This window comes from Oncorhynchus mykiss, chromosome 10, assembly GCF_057628025.1.
Source record: "Oncorhynchus mykiss isolate SJ-2025 chromosome 10, ASM5762802v1, whole genome shotgun sequence".
NCBI classification, from domain to species: domain Eukaryota; kingdom Metazoa; phylum Chordata; class Actinopteri; order Salmoniformes; family Salmonidae; genus Oncorhynchus; species Oncorhynchus mykiss.
Window position 1 is genome coordinate 74,213,723 of NC_143031.1, and position 18,871 is coordinate 74,232,593.

Sequence of the window (18,871 nt, forward strand, 5' to 3'; positions counted from 1 at the left end):
GATTGGTCCAGAAACCGATTGGGTTGGGCCAGAGTCAGAAAACGCGTGATTAAAGCTATGGTTCTAAAATTCGTCATTGGCATGGACACTTTTAATTGGTTAGAGACGATGCAATTACTGATTACTTTATTTTGTACAACACCCATAGTGCCCCTTATCACCACAAACAACTTCAATGATAGCAGTCTCAGACTAAAGTATGTCGTGAACGACAGAGCAGCTGAATGATTTAGTGAGAGTCATCAGGCTAGCTCGGGATCGAGTCTTCTTCATAACTTATACATTATCTATCCACTCTGGACCAAGCATCAAGCCAGTACACTGAAAACATTACCACTACACACCGGAACTGTTTAATGTAGAAACCAATCAAACTGTTAAAAACACATCGACTCCGTTCTCATATGAAAACCCACGAGTGTGGAGCCCTTACAACTAGGACCAGGAGTTTTCCCCCAGTCTGGTCACATTCTGAGGAAAAACTACTGGCCCTGCATTTCATAACGCCTGGTAGAGTAGTGTTAAATTGCCCCTAGACACTGATGTTGGGTCAGTTTAGCATTTCTTTCTACTAATGGTAAAGGTTAAGATTGTGGGAGAGGAAGCTGATCCTAGATCTCTACCAAGGGGACACTTCACCCTGGAACACTCAGGGCAGCCCAATATCCTGTGGCCTGCCACCAGTGTGGACGAGGAGGTGCTTCTTCATGTTGCCGGACTGGGTGAAGGACTTCCCGCAGTAGACACATTGAAACGGTTTCTCTCCGGTGTGCACCCTCTCATGCATCTTCAGCTGGTGGCTGTGGGAGAAGCGCTTGGTGCAGTGGCTGCAGCCGTACGGTTTCTCACCCGTATGGACCCGCATATGACTCCGCAGGTGCGCCGGCTGGTGGAAGGGCTTTCCACAGAGGCTGCACCGGAGCTGTCTCTTGGGCGAGTGAGACGTCAGCTGTTGTGGCTGCTTTTCTATGCCTTTCGATGAAGAAGTGGAGCCTCTGTTGAAATTTGGGAAGTGGGCTGGCTTCCCTCTTTGGGGAACCTGGTGGAGAGTAACCCTTGGGGATGAAAATCTGTTTCGGGTGGACAGTCCATTGAAATCTGACATCTTGGACCTTGATCCTACAGTTGTCCCTTGCTCTGCATGTTGAATGTCAGGGGGACACGTTGTCTGTCCAGACTCCATTCCCCCTCTTCCTCTGTTGTCCACAAGCTGTCTGCTTTCTGAACAGACCTCTCCAGATGTCACCTCTTGGCCAGTTATGCTCCATTCTGAACTCATATCTGCCTCCACTTTAATGGGAACTGAGTCCACCATCACCACATCAGGCAGCCAGTCCAGAGAGCCTGAAGCAGACATGCTGACCCCTGAGTTACCTGGCGCCCCTCTCCTCTCTGGATGTCCAGACAGCCTCTTGGAGTCTGGCCCTGCATTGTGAGGAGCATTCACAGTTGGGCTGTCAGTCTCTTGGTTCTCTGTCCATTGGGACAGGCTGTATTCTATGGGTTGATGGTCAGTTTCCCAGGTCACCCCCTCAGCAACCTGATGGTCCTGTCTTGCTCTGCTGTATTGTGACGCTGGATGCTGGAACGTCTGGTTTTCAGGTTCTATATTGAGTGAGGTGTCTGGAGCTCTGTGTCTGTTGCCCTGCTGGTCCAGAAGGTCTGTGGGTTCAGTAGATGATGAAGAACCTGGTTCTGCTACAATGATCTTCACACTGCTCTCACTGACTGGTTGGACAATCTCTGAAATGGGGAAAAGTAAAGCACAGCATCAGCTTCCTGTAGTGGAGACTGATTCTTCTTTGCCTTATTAGCTATGGGTTATGACTAAGAAGTTAATCAAATACTGCAATAAACATTGAAGGATTGGTCAAGCAACAAAGTGTAAAGTGCATAGATTAAATAAGTTTAACAAAAATACCTTCTGTTCTGCTGGTGCCATGGTTCTCCATTTTGATAAGAGGTGCCTCCTGCATATCTGCCATCTGTGTTTTGTAGTCATCAGGAACATTTTATTATAAAAATATTCCCAACGCCATTAGAAATATGGGAAAATAAAATACATTTGACCATGTCTATGACAACTGACCTGCATACCCCAATCCCGGTCTGTTGCTGTGCGTCCGGAGTCTCTCCAGTTGGCTACATTCTGCGTAAAGTTGCTCCCTTCACTGTCGGCAAAACAATTCTGCACTGCACCAGAAAAGAACAACGCTCAAACGTCATATATTTCACATGACCCATTAATGTTAACGTTTTTGAAATAAGTTTAAAACCTACAATATCCAAGTCTGTCTGTTGGCTTTTCTACGAAGCTCTCTCTTGCCCTTGCCCGGGTAAAAGTATCGGTGTCCACGCGTTTGTGAACTGTGCGTCGCAGGACTCCCAATTTATCTGCGTTCCGTCGAGAATTCTGGAATTTTGTCAAAAGCAGCTTCCTCCGCAGGTTGTCGATTTCTTTCTGGCTATGGGAAATTTCCAACCGTAAGGCAGCATGGCCGTCATCTACAAGTTTGCAGATTTCGGCAACGGCTGCATTTGCCAAAACCTCAATGATGGAGGCTAGCTGAGCATGAAAGGCTACAGTATCGGACATCTCATTGGCTCTATGTTAAACGCTTATGTTATAATAATTTGCATTGTTCAGTCAACGTCTTAAGACTTAACTGTTTACAACATAAACTGTACGCTTCTTCACACAACTCTTCTTGTTCCGGAAACAAGATGTCACCTACTTCCTGGATCGTATTTCAAATTAAAGGTTGATTACACACGACTTATGTTAGTTCCAACATTGCTACCGGTTGCTGTATCATATTGTAGCTGCTACTGAATGGAATATTATTCGATTTTTTAAAATCAGCCTTCTTTGACTTTCATTGAAGTAGTGAATTTAATCAAACACACACTTTGTCCTCCAAAAATTATTATTTTACTATTTAGTTCTACACAAAAAACAGAATAGGCATACAACCTAAAACGAATAAGTTCCCGGCGGTTAAAACTTAGTAAATCAAAGAATAGGCTACGGGTTAACTGACGCACACAATGAGAATGCACTCTAATTCTAAACAATGTAACAGTAGAAAAATATATTTTAAATGTAATACACAATACAGTACCAGTCAATAGTTTGGACCCATCTACTCATTCCAGGGGTTTTCTTTATTTTTGTTTTACTATTTTCTACGTTGTAGAATAATAGTGAAGACATCAAAACTATGAAATAACACATATGGAATCATGTAGTAACCAAAAAAGTGTTAAACAAAAAAATATATATATTTTAGATTTTACATTCTTAAAGCCACCCTTTGCTTTGGCAGCTTTGCACACTCTTCGGCATTCTCTTAACCAGCTTCTTGAGGAATGCTTTTCCAACCGTCTTGAAGGAGTTCCCACATATGCTGGGTACTTGTTGGCTGCTTTTCCTTCACTCTGAGGTCCAACTCATCCCAAACCATCTCAATTGGGTTGTGGAGGCCAGGTCATCTGATGCAGCACTCTATCACCATCCTTCTTCATCAAATAGCCCTCACACAGCCTGGAGGTGTGTTGGGTATCGCTGCAGAATGCTGTGGTAGCCATGCTGGTTAAGTGTGCCTTGAATTCTAAATAAATCACAGTGTCACCAGCAAAGCACCCCCACACCATCACACTTCCTTCTCCATGCTTCACAGTGGGAACCACACATGCGGCGATCATCCGTTTACCTACTCTGCATCTCACAAAAAAATCTCACATTTGGACTCATCAGAGCAAAGCAGACTTCCCCCCCAATCTAATGTCCATTGCTCGTGTTTCTTGGCCCAAGCAAGTCTCTTCTTCTCATTGGTGTCCTTTAGTAGTGTCTTCTTTTCAGCAATTCGACCATGAAGGCCTGATTCTGTCTCCTCTGAACAGTTGATGTTGAGATGTTTCGAACTCTGAAGCATTTATTCTGGGCTGCAATCTGAGGTGCAGTTAACTCTAATGAACTTATCCTCTGCAGCAGAGGTAACTCTGGGTCTTCCTTTCCTGTGGCGGTCCTCATGAGAGCCAGTTTCATCATAGCGCTTGATGGTTTTTGCGACTGCACTTGAAGAAACTTTCAAAGTATTTTTTTTAACCTTTATTTAACTAGGCAAGTCAGTTAAAAACAAAGTCTTATTTACAATGACAGCCTACCCCGGCCAAACCCTTACCCAGAATACGCTGGGCCAATTGTGAGCAGCCCTATGGGACTCCCAATCACGGCCGGTTGTGACACAGCCTGGAATCCAACCAGAGTCTGTAGTGACACCTCTAGCACTGAGACACAGTGCCTAAGACCGCTGCGTCACTCTGGAGCCCACTTGGGAATGAGTAGGTGTGTCCAAACTTTTGACTGGTACTGTATATAAATAGCCAAAGGGATTTCTGATAGTCTTGAGTCATAGCTAAACACCTAAATAACATGTTGTCCTTCACAGTGACCTGTAACCACAATGTCCTGGCTTCTCCTTTCAGTAACTACTTGGGTTCAGGATCAGATCTCTGGAAAAGAAACACAGAACAGGACAAAAGATTGTCAGACAAACCAGAATGGAAGACATGGAATATGAATGCACAAGTAAAGAATCTTAAGTCTATGGGACACAGACCCCTTTTGAGGTGTTTGCACACAGTGTTGACATACAATGATGTTTGCAAGACTGTAACAACCAATCACAGAATGAGATTCAAGACGTTCCTTTATCTGGAAAGATTTTGGGGGGAATCATGGTTCATGAAACTGTCCTCAGAGCACTCCATGATATTGAATGAATGAATAAAAAAAGTCCATGTTTCCCATAGGCTTTTTCAGATTTAAGGAATTATCAATACTAACCTTCCCTGTGGAGTACTTCCTGAAAACCTAATTTGTCAGCATTGTATTGAAGGTTCGGCAGACCAGAGACAGGTTCCAGTTGCCTCACTTCCCCTCCACACACCACAGGATTGTTTATTGAGATATATAAATAACTCAGCAATAAAAGAAACATCCCTTTCTCAGGACCCTGTCTTTCAAAGATAATTCGTAAAAATCCAAATAACTTCATAGATCTTCATTGTAAAGGGTTTAAACACCGTTTCCCATGCTTGTTCAATGAACGATAAACAATTAATGAACATGCACCTGTGGAAAGGTCATTAAGACACTACCAGCTTACAGACGGTAGGCAATTAAGGTCACAGTTATTTAAACTTAGGACACTAGAGGCCTTTCTACTTACTCTGAAAAACACCAAAAGAAAGATATCCAGGGTCCCTGCTCAACTTTGTGAACGTGCCTTAAGCATGCTGCAAGGAGGCATGAGGACTGCAGATGTGGCCAGGGCAATCAATTGCAATGTCCGTACTGTGAGACGCCTAAGACAGCGCTACAGGGAGACAGGGCGGACAGCTGATCGTCCTCGCAGTGGTAGATCACATGTAACAACACCTGCACAGGATCGGTACATCCGAACATCACACCTGCGGGACAGGTACAGGATGGCAACAACAACTGCCCGAGTTACACCAGGAACGCACAATCCCTCCATCAGTGCTCAGACTGTTCGCAATAGGCTGAGAGAGGCTGGACTGAGGGCTTGTAGGCCTGTTGTAAGGCAGGTCCTCACCAGACATCACCGGCAAACAACGTTGCCTATGGGCACAAACCCATCGTCGCTGGACCAGACAGGACTGGCAAAAAAAATGCTCTTCACTGACGATTTGCGGTTTTGTCTGACATGGGGTGATGGTCGAAATTCGCATTTATCGTTGAAGGAATGAGCGTTACACCGAGGCCTGTACTCTGGAGCAGGGTCAATTTGGATGTGGAGGGTTTGTCATGGTCTGGGGAGGTGTGTCACAGCATCATCGGACTGAGCTTGTTGTCATTGCAGGCAATCTCAACGCTGTGCGTTACAGGGAAGACATCCTCCTCCCTCATGTGGTACCCTTCCTGCAGGCTCATCCTGACATGACCCTCCAGCATGACAATGCCACCAGCCATACTGCTCATTCTGTGCATGATTTCCTGCAAGACACGAATGTCAGTGTTCTGCCATGGCCAGCGAAGAGCCCGGATCCCAATCCCATTGAGCACGTCTGGGACCTGTTGGATCGGAGGGTGAGGGCTAGGGCCATTCCCCCCCAGAATTGTCCAGGAACTTGCAGGTGCCTTGGTGGAAGAGTGGGTAACATCTCACAGCACGAACTAGCAAATCGGGTGCAGTCCATGAGGAGGAGATGCACTGCAGTAGTTAGTGCAGCTGGTGGCCACACCAGATACTGACTGTTGCTTTTGATTTTGACCCCCCTTTATTCAGGGACACATTATTCCATTTCTGTTAGTCACATGTCTGTGGAACTTGTTCAGTTTATGTCTCAGTTGTTGAATCTTATGTTCATACAAATATTTAAACATGTTAAGATTGCTGAAAAAGCAGTTGACACTGAGAGGACGTTTCTTTTTTTGCTGAGGAGATATATATATATATATATATATTTAACAGTGTCTTAAAGCAAAATTTAGAAATAACTAACTATAGTTAAAATTTGACATTACCCAGGACTCCTGTAAGACTCCATATTGTTTCATCTGTAGGTGCTACATGCCAATACATGGTGTCATATGAAGCTAAATTGCTCGCTCTGTCATATGTATTTTGATTTCAATAACATTTCTTACATACATTTCGGAATATAGAAAAATATCAACATGAAGTGAAAAGATCCCACTTTTGATTTGGCAAATTTTTCAATATATTATTGGACATAATACACTATGGGCATATCAAAGATACAGAGTGGAATCTCTGCTACTTTTAGAGTAATAAACACATTTTTAAGCATTACCAACAGAGTGAATGTGAAAATGGATTCAAAATAGTCTCCTCTGCTGTTGATTTGCAGGATGTGCAATGACACTTAAAAGGAGGGCTGTGATTGGTTACATTGTTAACTATGCCAAAGTATTTCTGTAAAAGAAGCCATAACTTTAAAGCTAGCAGAACTTTGAATTGAATTGTACATTATGTTTGACAATGTTCGTAAAAAAAAAAAACATATACTTTTAATATTCATTTATAAATATTCATTAATTAATGGAAGAAATGTGTTATTGCAATCAAAATTTTCCTAGGCAGAATATGATGGGAAGGGTATCAAGATGGCTTTATCGAACTCTAGAAATCCAACCATGTTAAACCCTGTATAAACGACAAATATTGACAGCTTACCATTCCAGTCAGCACTCTCTCTCTCCTTGTAACTGCTGGGACGCCAGGTTCGTTTCCAGGGCAAGGTGTGTGCTGGCGTCTGGGAACCCAGCGCCTTCCTCCTCCTCATCCCTGCGTCCAAGTACGAACAGAGACGAGCAACAAACTCTCAACCACCAACAGGCCTTGCTCGCCCAGGCACCTGTCCAGTGCTTCCAGAACTCTGTTCACAATGATATGAAATCTATCTACATCGTTACAGTCTATCAGTCTGATAGGGAATCTGTCTTATTGACAGGTTAATGGAAATGTAGTCTTAATTATTGTACTTTGGTTCCCCACTGCACAAATACAAATTCATAAGGATGTAGCCAAGCGGTTAAGAGTGTTGAGCCAATAACTGAAAGGTCGCAGGTTGGAATCACCTAGCCGACAAGCTGAAAAATCTGTCAACGTGCCCTTGAGCACAGCACTTAACCCTAAATGCTCTTGTAAGTCGCTATGGATAAGAGCGTCTGCTAACGGACTAAAATACGTTTAAAATCTTCACCTGTAATAAATTATACATTATCAATCCACGCTGGACCAAGCATCAAGCCAGTTGACCTGAAAACACGACCACTATACAGAGGGAAGCGTTCAATGAGGAAACCATTCAAAGTGAAAAACACATGGACCCAGTATTCATATATAAACCACAGTAGTGTTGAGACATTCCATTTACAACTAGGGCCAGGAGTTTTTCCCTGGCCTGGTCACGTGGTGAGGAAAAACTCCAGGCCCTGCCTATCATTACACTGGGAGGAGTAGTGTGAAGTTGCCCTTAGATGCTGATGTTGGGTCAGTTTAAAGAATACAAAAAATCCACTAATGGTCAAGGTTAGGATTGTGGGAGAGGAAGCTGATCCTAGATCTGTATCTAGTCTGAACTATAGCCAGGAACACTTAGGGCAGCACAACGTCCTGTGGCCTGCCGCCAGTGTGGACGAGGAGGTGCTTCTTCATGTGACAGGACTGGGTGAAGCACTTCCCACAGTAGACACATTGAAACGGTTTCTCTCCGGTGTGGACCCTCTCATGCCTCTTCAACTGGTGGCTGTGGGAGAAGCGCTTGGTGCAGTGGCTGCAGCCGTACGGTTTCTCCCCCGTATGGACCCGCATGTGCCTGCTTAGGTACGCCTGGGGGAATGGCTTTCCGCAGAGGCTGCACCGGAGATATCTCTTGCTGGAGTGAGACGTCAGCTGTTGTTGCTGCTTTTCTATGCCTTTCGATGAAGAAGTGGAGCCTCTGTTGAAATTCGGGAAGGGTGCTGGCTTCCCTCTTTGGGGAACCTGGTGGAGAGTAACCCTTGGGGATGAAAAGCTGTTTCGGTTGGACAGTCCATTGATATCTGGAAACTTGGACCTTGGTCCTACAGTTCTCCCTTGCTCTACATGTTGAGTGTCAGGGGGACATGTTGTCTGTCCAAACTCCATTCCCCCTCTTCCTCTGTTGTCCACAAGCTGCCTGCTGTCTGAACAAACCTCTCCAGATGTCACCTCTTGGCCAGTTATGCTCCATTCTGAACTCATATCTGCCTCCACTTTAATGGGAACTGAGTCCACCATCACCACATCAGGCAGCCAGTCCAGAGAGCCTGAAGCAGACATGCAGACCCCAGAGTTACCTGGCGCCCCTCTCCTCTCTGGATGTCCAGACAGCCTCTTGGAGTCTGGCCCTGCATTGTGAGGAGCATTCACAGTTGGGTTGTCAGTCTCTTGGTTCTCTGTCCATTGGGACAGGCTGTATTCTATGGGTTGATGGTCAGTTTCCCAGGTCACACCCTCAGCAACCTGATGGTCCTGTCTTGCTCTGCTGTATTGTGATGCTGGATGCTGGAACGTCTGGTTTTCAGGTTCTATATTGAGTGAGGTGTCTGGAGCTCTGTGTCTGTTGCCCTGCTGGTCCAGATGGTCTGTGGTTTCAGTAGATGATGAAGAACCTGGTTCTGCCACAATGATCTTCTCACTGCTCTCACTGACTGGTTGGACAATCTCTGAAATGGGGAAAAGTAAAGCACAGCATCAGCTTCCTGTAGTGGAGACTGATTCTTCTTTGCCTTATTTAATAGTTATGAGTTATGACCAAGAAGTTAATAAAATACTGAAATAAACATGGACAGCTTTACTTAACATGTAAATTGCATAGGGTTGGATTAGTTTCAACAACAACAAATACCTTCTATTGTACTGGTGTCAAGGTTCTCCATTTTGACACAAGTTTCCTCTTGCATATCTGCCATCTGTGTTTTGTATTCATCAGAAACCTTTAATTAATAACATATCCACAACAGCACTTGAAATATGATAACAATAATACATTTGACCATGTCTATGACAACTGACCTGCATGCCCCCATTATGGTCTGTCGCTGTGCGTCCAGCGTCTTTCCAGGTAGTGACATCCTGCATGAAGTTGCCCTCTTCAATGTCGTCAAAACGATTCTTCACTGCACCAAACAAGAGAAACCCTCGTAAACGTTATAGATTCTACATTACCAACCATTTTTTTTAAAGTGTTTAAATAAGGTAAAAAACCTACAATATCCAAGTCTGCCTGTCGACTTCACTACAAAGCTCCCTCTTCCCCGGGCAACATGATTTGTGTCCACGTGCCTGTGAACTGTGCGTCGCAGGGCTCCAAATCTCTCTGAGCTCCGTCGAGAAGTCTGACATTTTGTCAAAACCAGCTTCCTCCGCAAGTTCTCAATTTCTTTCTGGCTATGGGAAATTTCCAAACGTAAAGCAGCATGGCCGTCATCTACAAGTTTGCAGATTTCGGCAACGGCTGCATTCGCCAATACCTCGACGATGGAGGCTAGCTGAGCATGAAATGCGACAGTATCGGACATGTCCTTAGCACTATGTTTATGTTAAACACTTATGTTATAGCAATTTGCATTGCAGTGTAAAGTCAACGTCTTCAGACTACACAGTTCACACCATAGAGCATTGAACACAATTGTAGTTGTTTTTGTTCTGCTACTTCCTGGATCGTTCTTCAAAATAAAAAAAGTTTGCTTTTCAAAATAAAGGTTGGTTACACACACACACACACACACACACACACACACACGATTTACCTTAGTTCAAACTTCCAACATTGCCACCTGCTGCTGTATCATATTGTTGCTGCTATTAAAAGGAATCAAATTGTTAAAAAAATATAATTTGCCTTTCAATTAAGTGATTACAAATATAACAAGCACAGGTTGTCCTTCAACAATTTTACTAATAAGTTAAAGTAAAAAAAATACAGACTCAGCATACAACCCGAATTTAAAAGGAATAAATGTATTCCTTCAGTTAACAATGAGTCAATCAAGAGAGAAAGCTAAGGGTTAGTAGCCTCCAAACTAATTGAAGCACCACACTGAGAATGCATTCTAATTCTGAACAATGTAACAGTAGAAATAAAAATCTGAATTGGACGTGTAACGGATGTGAAACGGCTAAAAATCTGAATATATATATATATATATATATATATATATATTTTTTTTTAAATATAAATTACAAAACTGTATAAAGAAATGACTAACTAGATGGTAACTTTACATGAAGTAAAGTTCTGGGGCTTGCTTTAGCTCCTCAAAGTGGAAGAAGTTGAACCAGTTTTACTTTACTATTTACAGCAAAGCATTGACTTTAAATAGTGCATTCGGAAAGTATTCAGACCCCTTGACTTTTATCACATTCTGTTACTTTACAGCCTTATTCTACAATGGATTAAATAGTCTACAATGGATTAAATAGAAAAAAACAGGTTTTTAGAAAATGTTGCAAAAAAATTTATGAATAAAACTGAAATATGACATTTACATAAGTATTCAGACCATCACTCAGTACTTTATTGAAGCACCTATGGCAGTGATAATAGCTTCGAGTCTTCTTGGGTATGACGCTACAAGCTTGGCACACCTGTATTTGGAGAGTTTCTCCCATTCTTCTCTCCAGATCCTCTCAAGCTCTGTCAGGTTGGATGGGGAGCGTCACTGCACAGCTATTTTCAAGTCTCTTCAGAGATCGATCGGGTTCAAGTCCGGGCTCTGGCAGGGCCACTCAAGGACATTCAGAGACTGGTCCCATAGCCACTCCTGCGTTGTCTTGGCTGTGTGCTTAGAGTCATTGTCCTGTTGGAAGCTGAACCTTCACCCTCAGTCTGAGGTCCTGAGCGCTCTGGAGACGGTTTTCATCAAGGTCCTCTGTACTTTGCTCCATTCAGCTTTCCCTCGATCCAGACTAGTCTCCCAGTCCCTGCCACTGAAAAACTTCTCCACAGCATGATGCTGCCACCACCATGCTTCACCGTAGGGAGTGTGCCAGGTTTCCTCCAGACGTGACACTTGGCATTCAGGACGAGAGAGTTCAATCTTGGTTTCATCAGACCAGATAATCTTGTTTCTCGTGGTCAGAGTCCTTTAGGTGCCTTTTGGTTAACTCCAAGCGGGCTGTCATGTGCATTTTACTGAGAAGTGGCTTCTGTCCACTGTACCCTAAAGACCTGATTGGTGGAGTGCTGCAGAGAAGGTTGTTCTTCTGGAAGTACTCCCATCTCCACAGAGGAACTCTAGAGCTCTGTTAGAGTGACCATCCGGCTCTTGGTCACCTCCCTGACCAAGGCCCTTCTCCTCCGATTGCTCAGTTTTGCCGGGCGACCAAGAAGAAGAGTCTCGGTGGTTCTAAACTATTTCAATTTAAGTATGATGGGGGTCACTGTGTTCTTGTGGACCTTCACAGTGCTGCAGACATTTTTTGGTACCTTTCCCCAGATCTGTGCCTCGACACAATTCCTTCAACCTCATGGCTTGGTTTTTGCTCTGACATGCACTGTCAACTGTGGGACCTTATAGACAGGTGTGTGCCTTTCCAAATCATGTCCAATCAATTGAATTTACCACAGGTGGACTACAATCAAGTTGTGGAAACATCTCGAGGATCAATGGAAACAGGGTGCAACTGAGCTCAATTTCTAGTCTCATAGCAAAGGGCCTGATTACTTATGTAAATAAGGTATTTTTTAAATTTGTTATACATTTGCAAACATTTCTAAAAGCCTGTTTTCACTTTGTCATTATAGTGTAGTGTGTAGATAGAAAAAAATAATTATTTTATCAATTTTAAAATAAGGCTGTAACGTAACATAATGTGGAGAAGGGGAAGGGGTCTGAATTCTGAATGCTCTGTAGTCAAAGTTATATTAGGTAAAACAATTGGTCTGATTACTTTGACAGACTACTATATCAACCTTATTGCTTTGGATTATAGGGCAGTAAGATCACAATGTCTAAACTACAGTTGAGTGTGAAAACTAAAAGAAGAAAGACATAGATCTGTCAGACGATGGTAATAAAAGGCTGGATTATGTAGACAACACTCGTAGGAAAGCAAAGCAACTCAATCCATGCTGGGGGTTTTAGATAAATAGATGCATTTGGTAAAAATGTCAATAAAGTTTGATTTTAGTTTAATGATGATGTAATGATCAAACAGTACAGAGTATTCATAGGTCTGTTGTTCAAAGTGAGATAGAAAATACTTTCTGAATATGAAGGCTTGCTGTTGTGGTGGAAGGGAGGAACTCATAAGGAATTAGAAACATTTAGGCTATTATTTGGGGAGGGAAATATGATGGTCCATCTAGTGATGCCATCTTTTTAAAAGTATTTTAGTGGTAGTTGAACTATTTGAATGAAAAGAAAAGCAGAGGCATGACATTTTTAGACCGATTCCTAACCATGCTGGTGACGCTCAGGCCCTACCCTACCGTAGCCCGATTTCTCAACACATTAGAAACACAGTAACTTCCTCAATTAGTATCAATAGCTAATCTCGGTTTGTCCCTTGCTTCCTGCACTGCCCCATGCTCTCCTCTGCACGTGTGAGTACCCATAGCAACAGCTACATTTGGGCTGCTCAATGACGAGACAAGAGAGCTGTTAGCTAGCTACATTTCGCCACTCTAAACTCCGACAACAGCCGTACGCTTTTATGGATATGCTAATTTATGCACATTTGTAGTTGTAGTTTTTAAATATTTTTTTAGTTAGGATGGCCTCAACATGTGAAAATTGGTTTGGTGTCTGTCTCTAACTTGGAACAGTTCAATAGTTACTTTTACAGAGAATTTTATGCAAATGTAGTTATAGTCTATCCGTTTTAAATCATTTTAAGGTAGGATAGCCCGAATGTTTTAAAGTTTGGTCTTGTAGCTTAATGGGCCAAGGTGCCAGACCGTTTTGAATATCTACCTCTGTATTCCTATAGTTCTCATCCAAACCCATATTCATTTATGAAACATTTTATTGGTTATAGTTTTAAAAAGTATATACAGTACCAGTCAAAAGTTTGGACAAACCCACTCATTCAAGGGTTTTTCTTTATTTTTTACTATTTTTTACATTGTAGAATAACAGTGAAGACATCAAAACTATGAATGAACATATGGAATCATGTAGTAATTAAAAAAGAGTTAATATAAAATATAAAATTAATTTTCTTCAAAGCAGCCACTCTTTGCCTTGATGACAGCTTTCTCAGGATGGTACGGAAGGTTCCGCTACCAGAGACAGGTTCCAGCAGCCTCTCTTCCCGTCCACACGCAGCACATCCCAGAAGATCCACACCAGCGACTCCAGAGGAAGCTGCAAAGAAAGTTAATTCAGTGGTTTCCATATTGTATCTGTATATAGATCAGGTGCTAGTCCGGAACAATCAGTTTGGCCGCTAAGCAGTGGTATGTATGTATGTGATTATATATATATATAGAGAGAGAGAGAGAGAGGAGAGAGGGAGAGAGAGAAGTCACCTAAGCTGCATGTCCAAGTCTAGAAGACATTTATATTAATCTATTATATGAATTTTCATCACAAAAAAAATCATTAGCATCATGTATGGATAATCAAAAACAATGAGTGAACGGTTTCAAATCTGATATTATGAAAGTAGGAAGGTGATGTTCTGCCTGTTCTAGGTTAGATAAACCAACAGGTACTGTTACTTACCTCCAGGAGATGAGGTTTCCCCAGACCATGGTACCTCTGGGGATTCTGGGAATAAAGAAGAGGTGAGTGAGTAGCTTGGTTCGAGAGTACTGGTGCACATCCTAACTGGTTTAGCTTACTCGAAACACATCAGGATGGAAAAGAAAAAATCAAGAGAGAATTCTGATTGAATGGATTCTAATTCTATTCATTCTAATTCTGGGACTCAAAAACAAATTGCCACTTTGAATAGGTTTTCCTAGGCTGAATATTATGGAAAGTGTAAAGTGATGTCAAGATAGTTCTATAAAGCCGCCGATAAATCTAACCATAATAAACCCTCTATAAAGTCAACCATTGACAGCCTACCATTCCAGGTCAGCACTCTCGCCTTGCACCTGCTGGGTCGCCAGATCTGTTTCAAGGGCCAGGAGTGTACTGGCACCCAGGGAACCTGTGGCTCTTCTCTTCTGCCATGTCGATGTCCAGAAAGTGACAGTCATCGTCACACTCTTCCCTGCACCCTCCTTCTCCCTATGTCCAGGTACGAGATGAGCCGAGCAATGCGTTCTCGACCACCAACAGGCCTAGCTCACCCAGACACCTGTCCAGAGCTTCCTGAATTGTTAATTGCTGTTATTTGGTTTACCACTGCACCAATACAAATTCATAAGGATGTTTAAAATCTTCACCTGTAATAACTTATACATTATCAATCCACTCCGGACCAAGCATCAAAACAGCTGACCTGAAAACACTACCACTACACACCGAGGGTAGTGTTCAATGTGGTAACTATACAAACTGTTAAAAACACAAAGACCCAGTATGCATATTAAAACACAGTAGTGTTGAGCCATTCCCCTTACAACTAGGGCCAGGAGTTTCTCCCTGGTCTGGTCACGTGGTGAGGAAAAACTCCTGGCCTTGCCTATAATTACACCAGGCGGAATAGTGTGAAGTTGCCCCTACACACTGATCTTGGGTCAGTTTTAGATGTTTTCCTACTAATGGTTAAGGTTAGGATTGGAGAAGAGGAAGCTGATCCTAGATCTGTACCAAGGGGAAATTTCACCCTGGAACACTCAGGGCAGCACAATGTCCTGTGGCCTGCCACCAGTGTGGACGAGGAGGTGCCTCTTCATGTGACTAGACTGGGTGAAGCACTTCCCGCAGTAGACACAGTGAAATGGTTTCTCTCCGGTGTGCACCCTCTCATGCATCTTCAGCTGGTGCCTGTGGGAGAAGCGCTTGGTGCAGTGGCTGCAGCCGTACGGTTTCTCACCCGTATGGACCCGCATATGACTCCGCAGTTGCGCCGGCTGAGGGAAGGGTTTTCCGCAGAGGCTGCACCGGAGTTGCCTCTTGGGCGAGTGAGATGTTAGCTGTTGCGCCTGCTTTTCTTTGCCTTTCGATGAAAAATTGTAGCCTCTGTTGAAATTCAGGAAGGGGGCTGGCTTCCCTCTTTGGGGAACCTGGAGGAGAGTAACACTTGGGGATGAAAAGCTGTTTAGGGAGGACAGTCTGTTGAAATCTGACATCTTGGACCTTGATCCTACAGTTGTCCCTTGCTCTGTGTTTTGAGTGTCTTGGGGACACTTTGTCTGTCCAGACTCCATTCCCCCTCTTCCTCTGTTGTCCACAAGTTGCCTACCGTCTGAACAGACCTCTCCAGATGTCGCCTCTTGGCCAGTTATGCTCCATTCTGAACTCATATCTGCCTCCACTTTAATGGGAACTGAGTCCACCAGCACCACATCAGGTACCCAGTCCAGAGAGCCCAAAGCAGACATGCTGACCCCTGAGTTACCTGGCGCCCCTCTTCTCTCTGGATGTCCAGACAGCCTCTTGGAGTCTGGCCCAGAATTGTGAGGAGCATTCACAGTTGGGCTGTCAGTCTCTTGGTTCTCTGTCCAATGGGACAGGCTGTATTCTATGGGTTGATGGTCAGTTTCCCAGGTCACACCCTCAGCAACCTGATGGTCCTGTCTTGCTCTGTTGTATTGTGACGCTGGATGCTGGAACATCTGGTTTTCAGGTTCAATATTGAGTGAGGTGTCTGGAGCTCTGTGTCTGTTGCCCTGCTGGTCCAGAAGGTCTGTGGTTTCAGTAGATGACGAAGCACCTGGTTCTGCCACAATGATCTTCTCACTGCTCTCACTGACCAGTTGGACAATCTCTGAAATGGGTCAACATAAAGCACAGCATCAGCTTCCTGTAGTGAAGATGGATTATTTTTTGCCTTATTTATTAGTTATGGCTTATGACTAAGAAGTGTATCAAATACTGCAATAAAGGCTGTACTCAACAATGTGTAAATGTCATAGATTTGATTAGTTGCATAAAATGACCTTCTGTTCTGCTTGAGCCAAGGTTCTCCATTTTGATAAGAGGTGACTCTGGCATATCTGCCATCTGTTTTGTATTCATCAGAAACATTTGATTAGAAAAATATCCCCGACACCATTTGAAATGAGAAAACAAATCATCAATTTGACAGTGTCTATGACAACTGACCTGCATGCTCCCATCCTGGTCTGTCGCTGTGCGTCTTGCGTCTTTCCAGTTCGTGACATCCTTTGTGAAGTTGTCCCCTTCACTGTTGGAAAAACGATTCTCCACTGTACCAGAAAAAATAAACCATCATAAACGTTATATATTCTACATTACAAATTATTTTGAACGTGTTTCAATAAGGTAAAAAACCTACAATATCCATGTCTGCCTGATGACTTTCCAACGAAGCTCGCTCTTGCTCGGGCAACAAGATCGGTGTCGCGCCTGTGAACTGTGCGTCGCAGGGCTCCGAATTTCTCTGTGCCCCGTTGAGAACTCTGGTATTTTGTCAAAAGCAGCTTCCTCCGCAGGTTATCAATTTCTTTCTGGCTATGGGAAATTTCCATACGTAAGGCAGCATGGCCATCATCTACAAGTTTACAGATTTCGGCAACGGCTGCATTCGCCAAAACCTCAATTATTGAAGCTAGCTGAGCATGAAAGGCGACGCTATCGCACATGTCCTTGGAACTATGTAAATATTAAACAATGATGTTATAGTAATTTGCAGTATTCAGTCAATGTTTTGAGAATTCAAAGTTCACAATGTAGACGGTATACTACACACACAGAAATTAATTCCGGAAACAAAACTAGGGCTACTTCCTGAATTGTTTTTCAAAATAAAAGGTTGGTTTTTAAAATAACAAATTGGTTACACACACGACTTGTTAGTTCTACCTTTCAACGTTGCCATCCGCTGCTTTATCATGTTGTTGGTGCTACTAAAATGAATCGAATGTTTTGAAAATCCGCCTTCCTTGTCCTCCAAAAATTATTTCACAATTAAGTTCAAATACAAAAATATAGAATCCGCAAACAACCTGAAGTTAAAGAGAATAAATATATTTCTTCAGTTAAAAATAAGTAAATAAAAGAGTAGGCTCAGGCTTACTCCGCACTGAGAAAGCACAAAAAAAATGTAATCTGTAAATATAATGGATAAATAGCCAATGGGATTCCTAGCTAACAACATTTCATTTTTTGTTTTTACAAATTAGAATATTGTAAATGAAAAAAAACATTGGTAACTTTACATTAAGTAAAGTTGTGGGGCTTGCTTTAGCTCTAAAATTATTTTTTGGTAGTGGAAGTAGTATAAAAAGTTAACTATTTATATAGTCATAGTTAATAAATGTTTTAAATCATATCAAGTTACAATGGCCTGAACATGTCAAAGTTGGTTTGGTCTATCTTGAACGTTTTAAGAGTTTACTGTTGGTGAGTTATTTTATGCTAATTTTTGCAAATGTATATAGTTATAGTCAATAACAGTTTAAAATATTTTTAAATTAGGATAGCCTGAACATTTTAATGTTGGTCTGGTAGTTTAATTGGCCAAGGAGCAAGACCGTTTTAAATAGCTACCTCTATATTCCTATGGTTCTCAATCAAAGCGATGTTAATTTATGCAAATTGTAAATGGTTATGGTTAAAAAAGTATATATATATAGCGGGGCAAAAAAGTATTTAGTCAGACACCAATTGTGCAAGTTCTCCCACTTAAAAAGATGAGAGGCCTGTAATTTTCATCATAGGTACACTTCAACTATGACAGACAAAATGAGAAGGAAAAAAAATCCAGAAAATCACATTGTTGGATATTTAATGAATTTATTTGCAAATTATGGTGGAAAATAAGTATTTGGTCAATAACAAAAGTTTCTCAATAGTTTGTTATATACCCTTTGTTGGCAATGACAGAGGTCAAACGTTTTCTGTAAGTCTTCACAAGGTTTTCACACACTGTTGCTGGTATTTTGGCCCATTCCTCCATGCAGATCTCCTCTAGAGCAGTGATGTTTTGGGGCTGTTGCTGGGCAACAAGGACTTTCAACTCCCTCCAAAGATTTTCTATGGGGTTGAGATCTGGAGACTGGCTAGGCCACTCCAGGACCTTGAAATGCTTCTTACGAAGCCACTCCTTCCTTGCCCGGGCGGTGTGTTTGGGATCATTGTCATGCTGAAAGACCCAGCCACGTTTAATCTTCAATGCCCTTGCAGATGGAAGGAGGTTTTCACTCAAAATCTCACGATACATGGCCCCACTCATTCTTTCCTTTACACAGATCAGTCGTCCTGGTCCCT

General features: G+C 42.6%; 3 protein-coding genes across 4 annotated transcripts; all 3 read right to left on the reverse strand.

The window, feature by feature from the left end:
* Positions 1-111: 111 nt before the first annotated feature.
* On the reverse strand, positions 112-9,239 carry LOC110534760 (uncharacterized). 2 transcript variants are annotated; one of them, XM_090187886.1, is made up of 5 exons: positions 7,227-9,239; positions 4,427-4,515; positions 2,090-2,193; positions 1,922-1,985; positions 112-1,743 (listed from the first exon to the last, which is right to left on the reverse strand). In XM_090187886.1, exons 3-5 carry the CDS (start codon positions 2,093-2,095, stop codon positions 650-652), a joined length of 1,164 nt encoding a protein of 387 aa, XP_090044012.1. In that variant the 5' UTR covers positions 2,096-2,193; positions 4,427-4,515; positions 7,227-9,239; the 3' UTR covers positions 112-649. The 2 variants fall into 2 exon arrangements, with proteins under 2 accessions (XP_090044012.1, XP_036809829.2); XM_036953934.2 differs by lacking the exons at positions 4,427-4,515; positions 7,227-9,239 and adding an exon at positions 2,281-2,740.
* LOC110497279 (uncharacterized) lies at positions 7,840-10,263 on the reverse strand. The gene is made up of 4 exons (XM_036933920.2): positions 9,787-10,263; positions 9,591-9,694; positions 9,424-9,487; positions 7,840-9,241 (listed from the first exon to the last, which is right to left on the reverse strand). Exons 1-4 carry the CDS (start codon positions 10,094-10,096, stop codon positions 8,151-8,153), a joined length of 1,569 nt encoding a protein of 522 aa, XP_036789815.2. The 5' UTR covers positions 10,097-10,263; the 3' UTR covers positions 7,840-8,150.
* Positions 10,264-13,588: 3,325 nt separating this feature from the next.
* On the reverse strand, positions 13,589-17,372 carry LOC110534758 (uncharacterized). The gene is made up of 6 exons (XM_036933921.2): positions 16,938-17,372; positions 16,745-16,848; positions 16,579-16,642; positions 14,597-16,406; positions 14,249-14,293; positions 13,589-13,888 (listed from the first exon to the last, which is right to left on the reverse strand). Exons 1-4 carry the CDS (start codon positions 17,242-17,244, stop codon positions 15,313-15,315), a joined length of 1,569 nt encoding a protein of 522 aa, XP_036789816.2. The 5' UTR covers positions 17,245-17,372; the 3' UTR covers positions 13,589-13,888; positions 14,249-14,293; positions 14,597-15,312.
* Positions 17,373-18,871: the final 1,499 nt, after the last annotated feature.

Excerpts from the sequence above, each read along its gene's own strand:
- LOC110534758 (XM_036933921.2), bottom strand. The coding sequence starts at position 17,244 with ATGTGCGATAGCGTCGCCTTTCATGCTCAGCTAGCTTCAATAATTGAG. Across the intron at positions 16,643-16,744 it reads ACCAGGATGGGAGCATGCAG|ATGGCAGATATGCCAGAGTC; the intron begins GTCAGTTGTCAT and ends AATACAAAACAG. Across the intron at positions 16,407-16,578 it reads TGGCTCAAGCAGAACAGAAG|AGATTGTCCAACTGGTCAGT; the intron begins GTCATTTTATGC and ends GACCCATTTCAG.
- LOC110497279 (XM_036933920.2), bottom strand. The coding sequence starts at position 10,096 with ATGTCCGATACTGTCGCATTTCATGCTCAGCTAGCCTCCATCGTCGAG. Across the intron at positions 9,488-9,590 it reads ACCATAATGGGGGCATGCAG|ATGGCAGATATGCAAGAGGA; the intron begins GTCAGTTGTCAT and ends TACAAAACACAG. Across the intron at positions 9,242-9,423 it reads TGACACCAGTACAATAGAAG|AGATTGTCCAACCAGTCAGT; the intron begins GTATTTGTTGTT and ends TCCCCATTTCAG.
- LOC110534760 (XM_036953934.2), bottom strand. The coding sequence starts at position 2,596 with ATGTCCGATACTGTAGCCTTTCATGCTCAGCTAGCCTCCATCATTGAG. Across the intron at positions 1,986-2,089 it reads ACCGGGATTGGGGTATGCAG|ATGGCAGATATGCAGGAGGC; the intron begins GTCAGTTGTCAT and ends TACAAAACACAG. Across the intron at positions 1,744-1,921 it reads TGGCACCAGCAGAACAGAAG|AGATTGTCCAACCAGTCAGT; the intron begins GTATTTTTGTTA and ends TCCCCATTTCAG.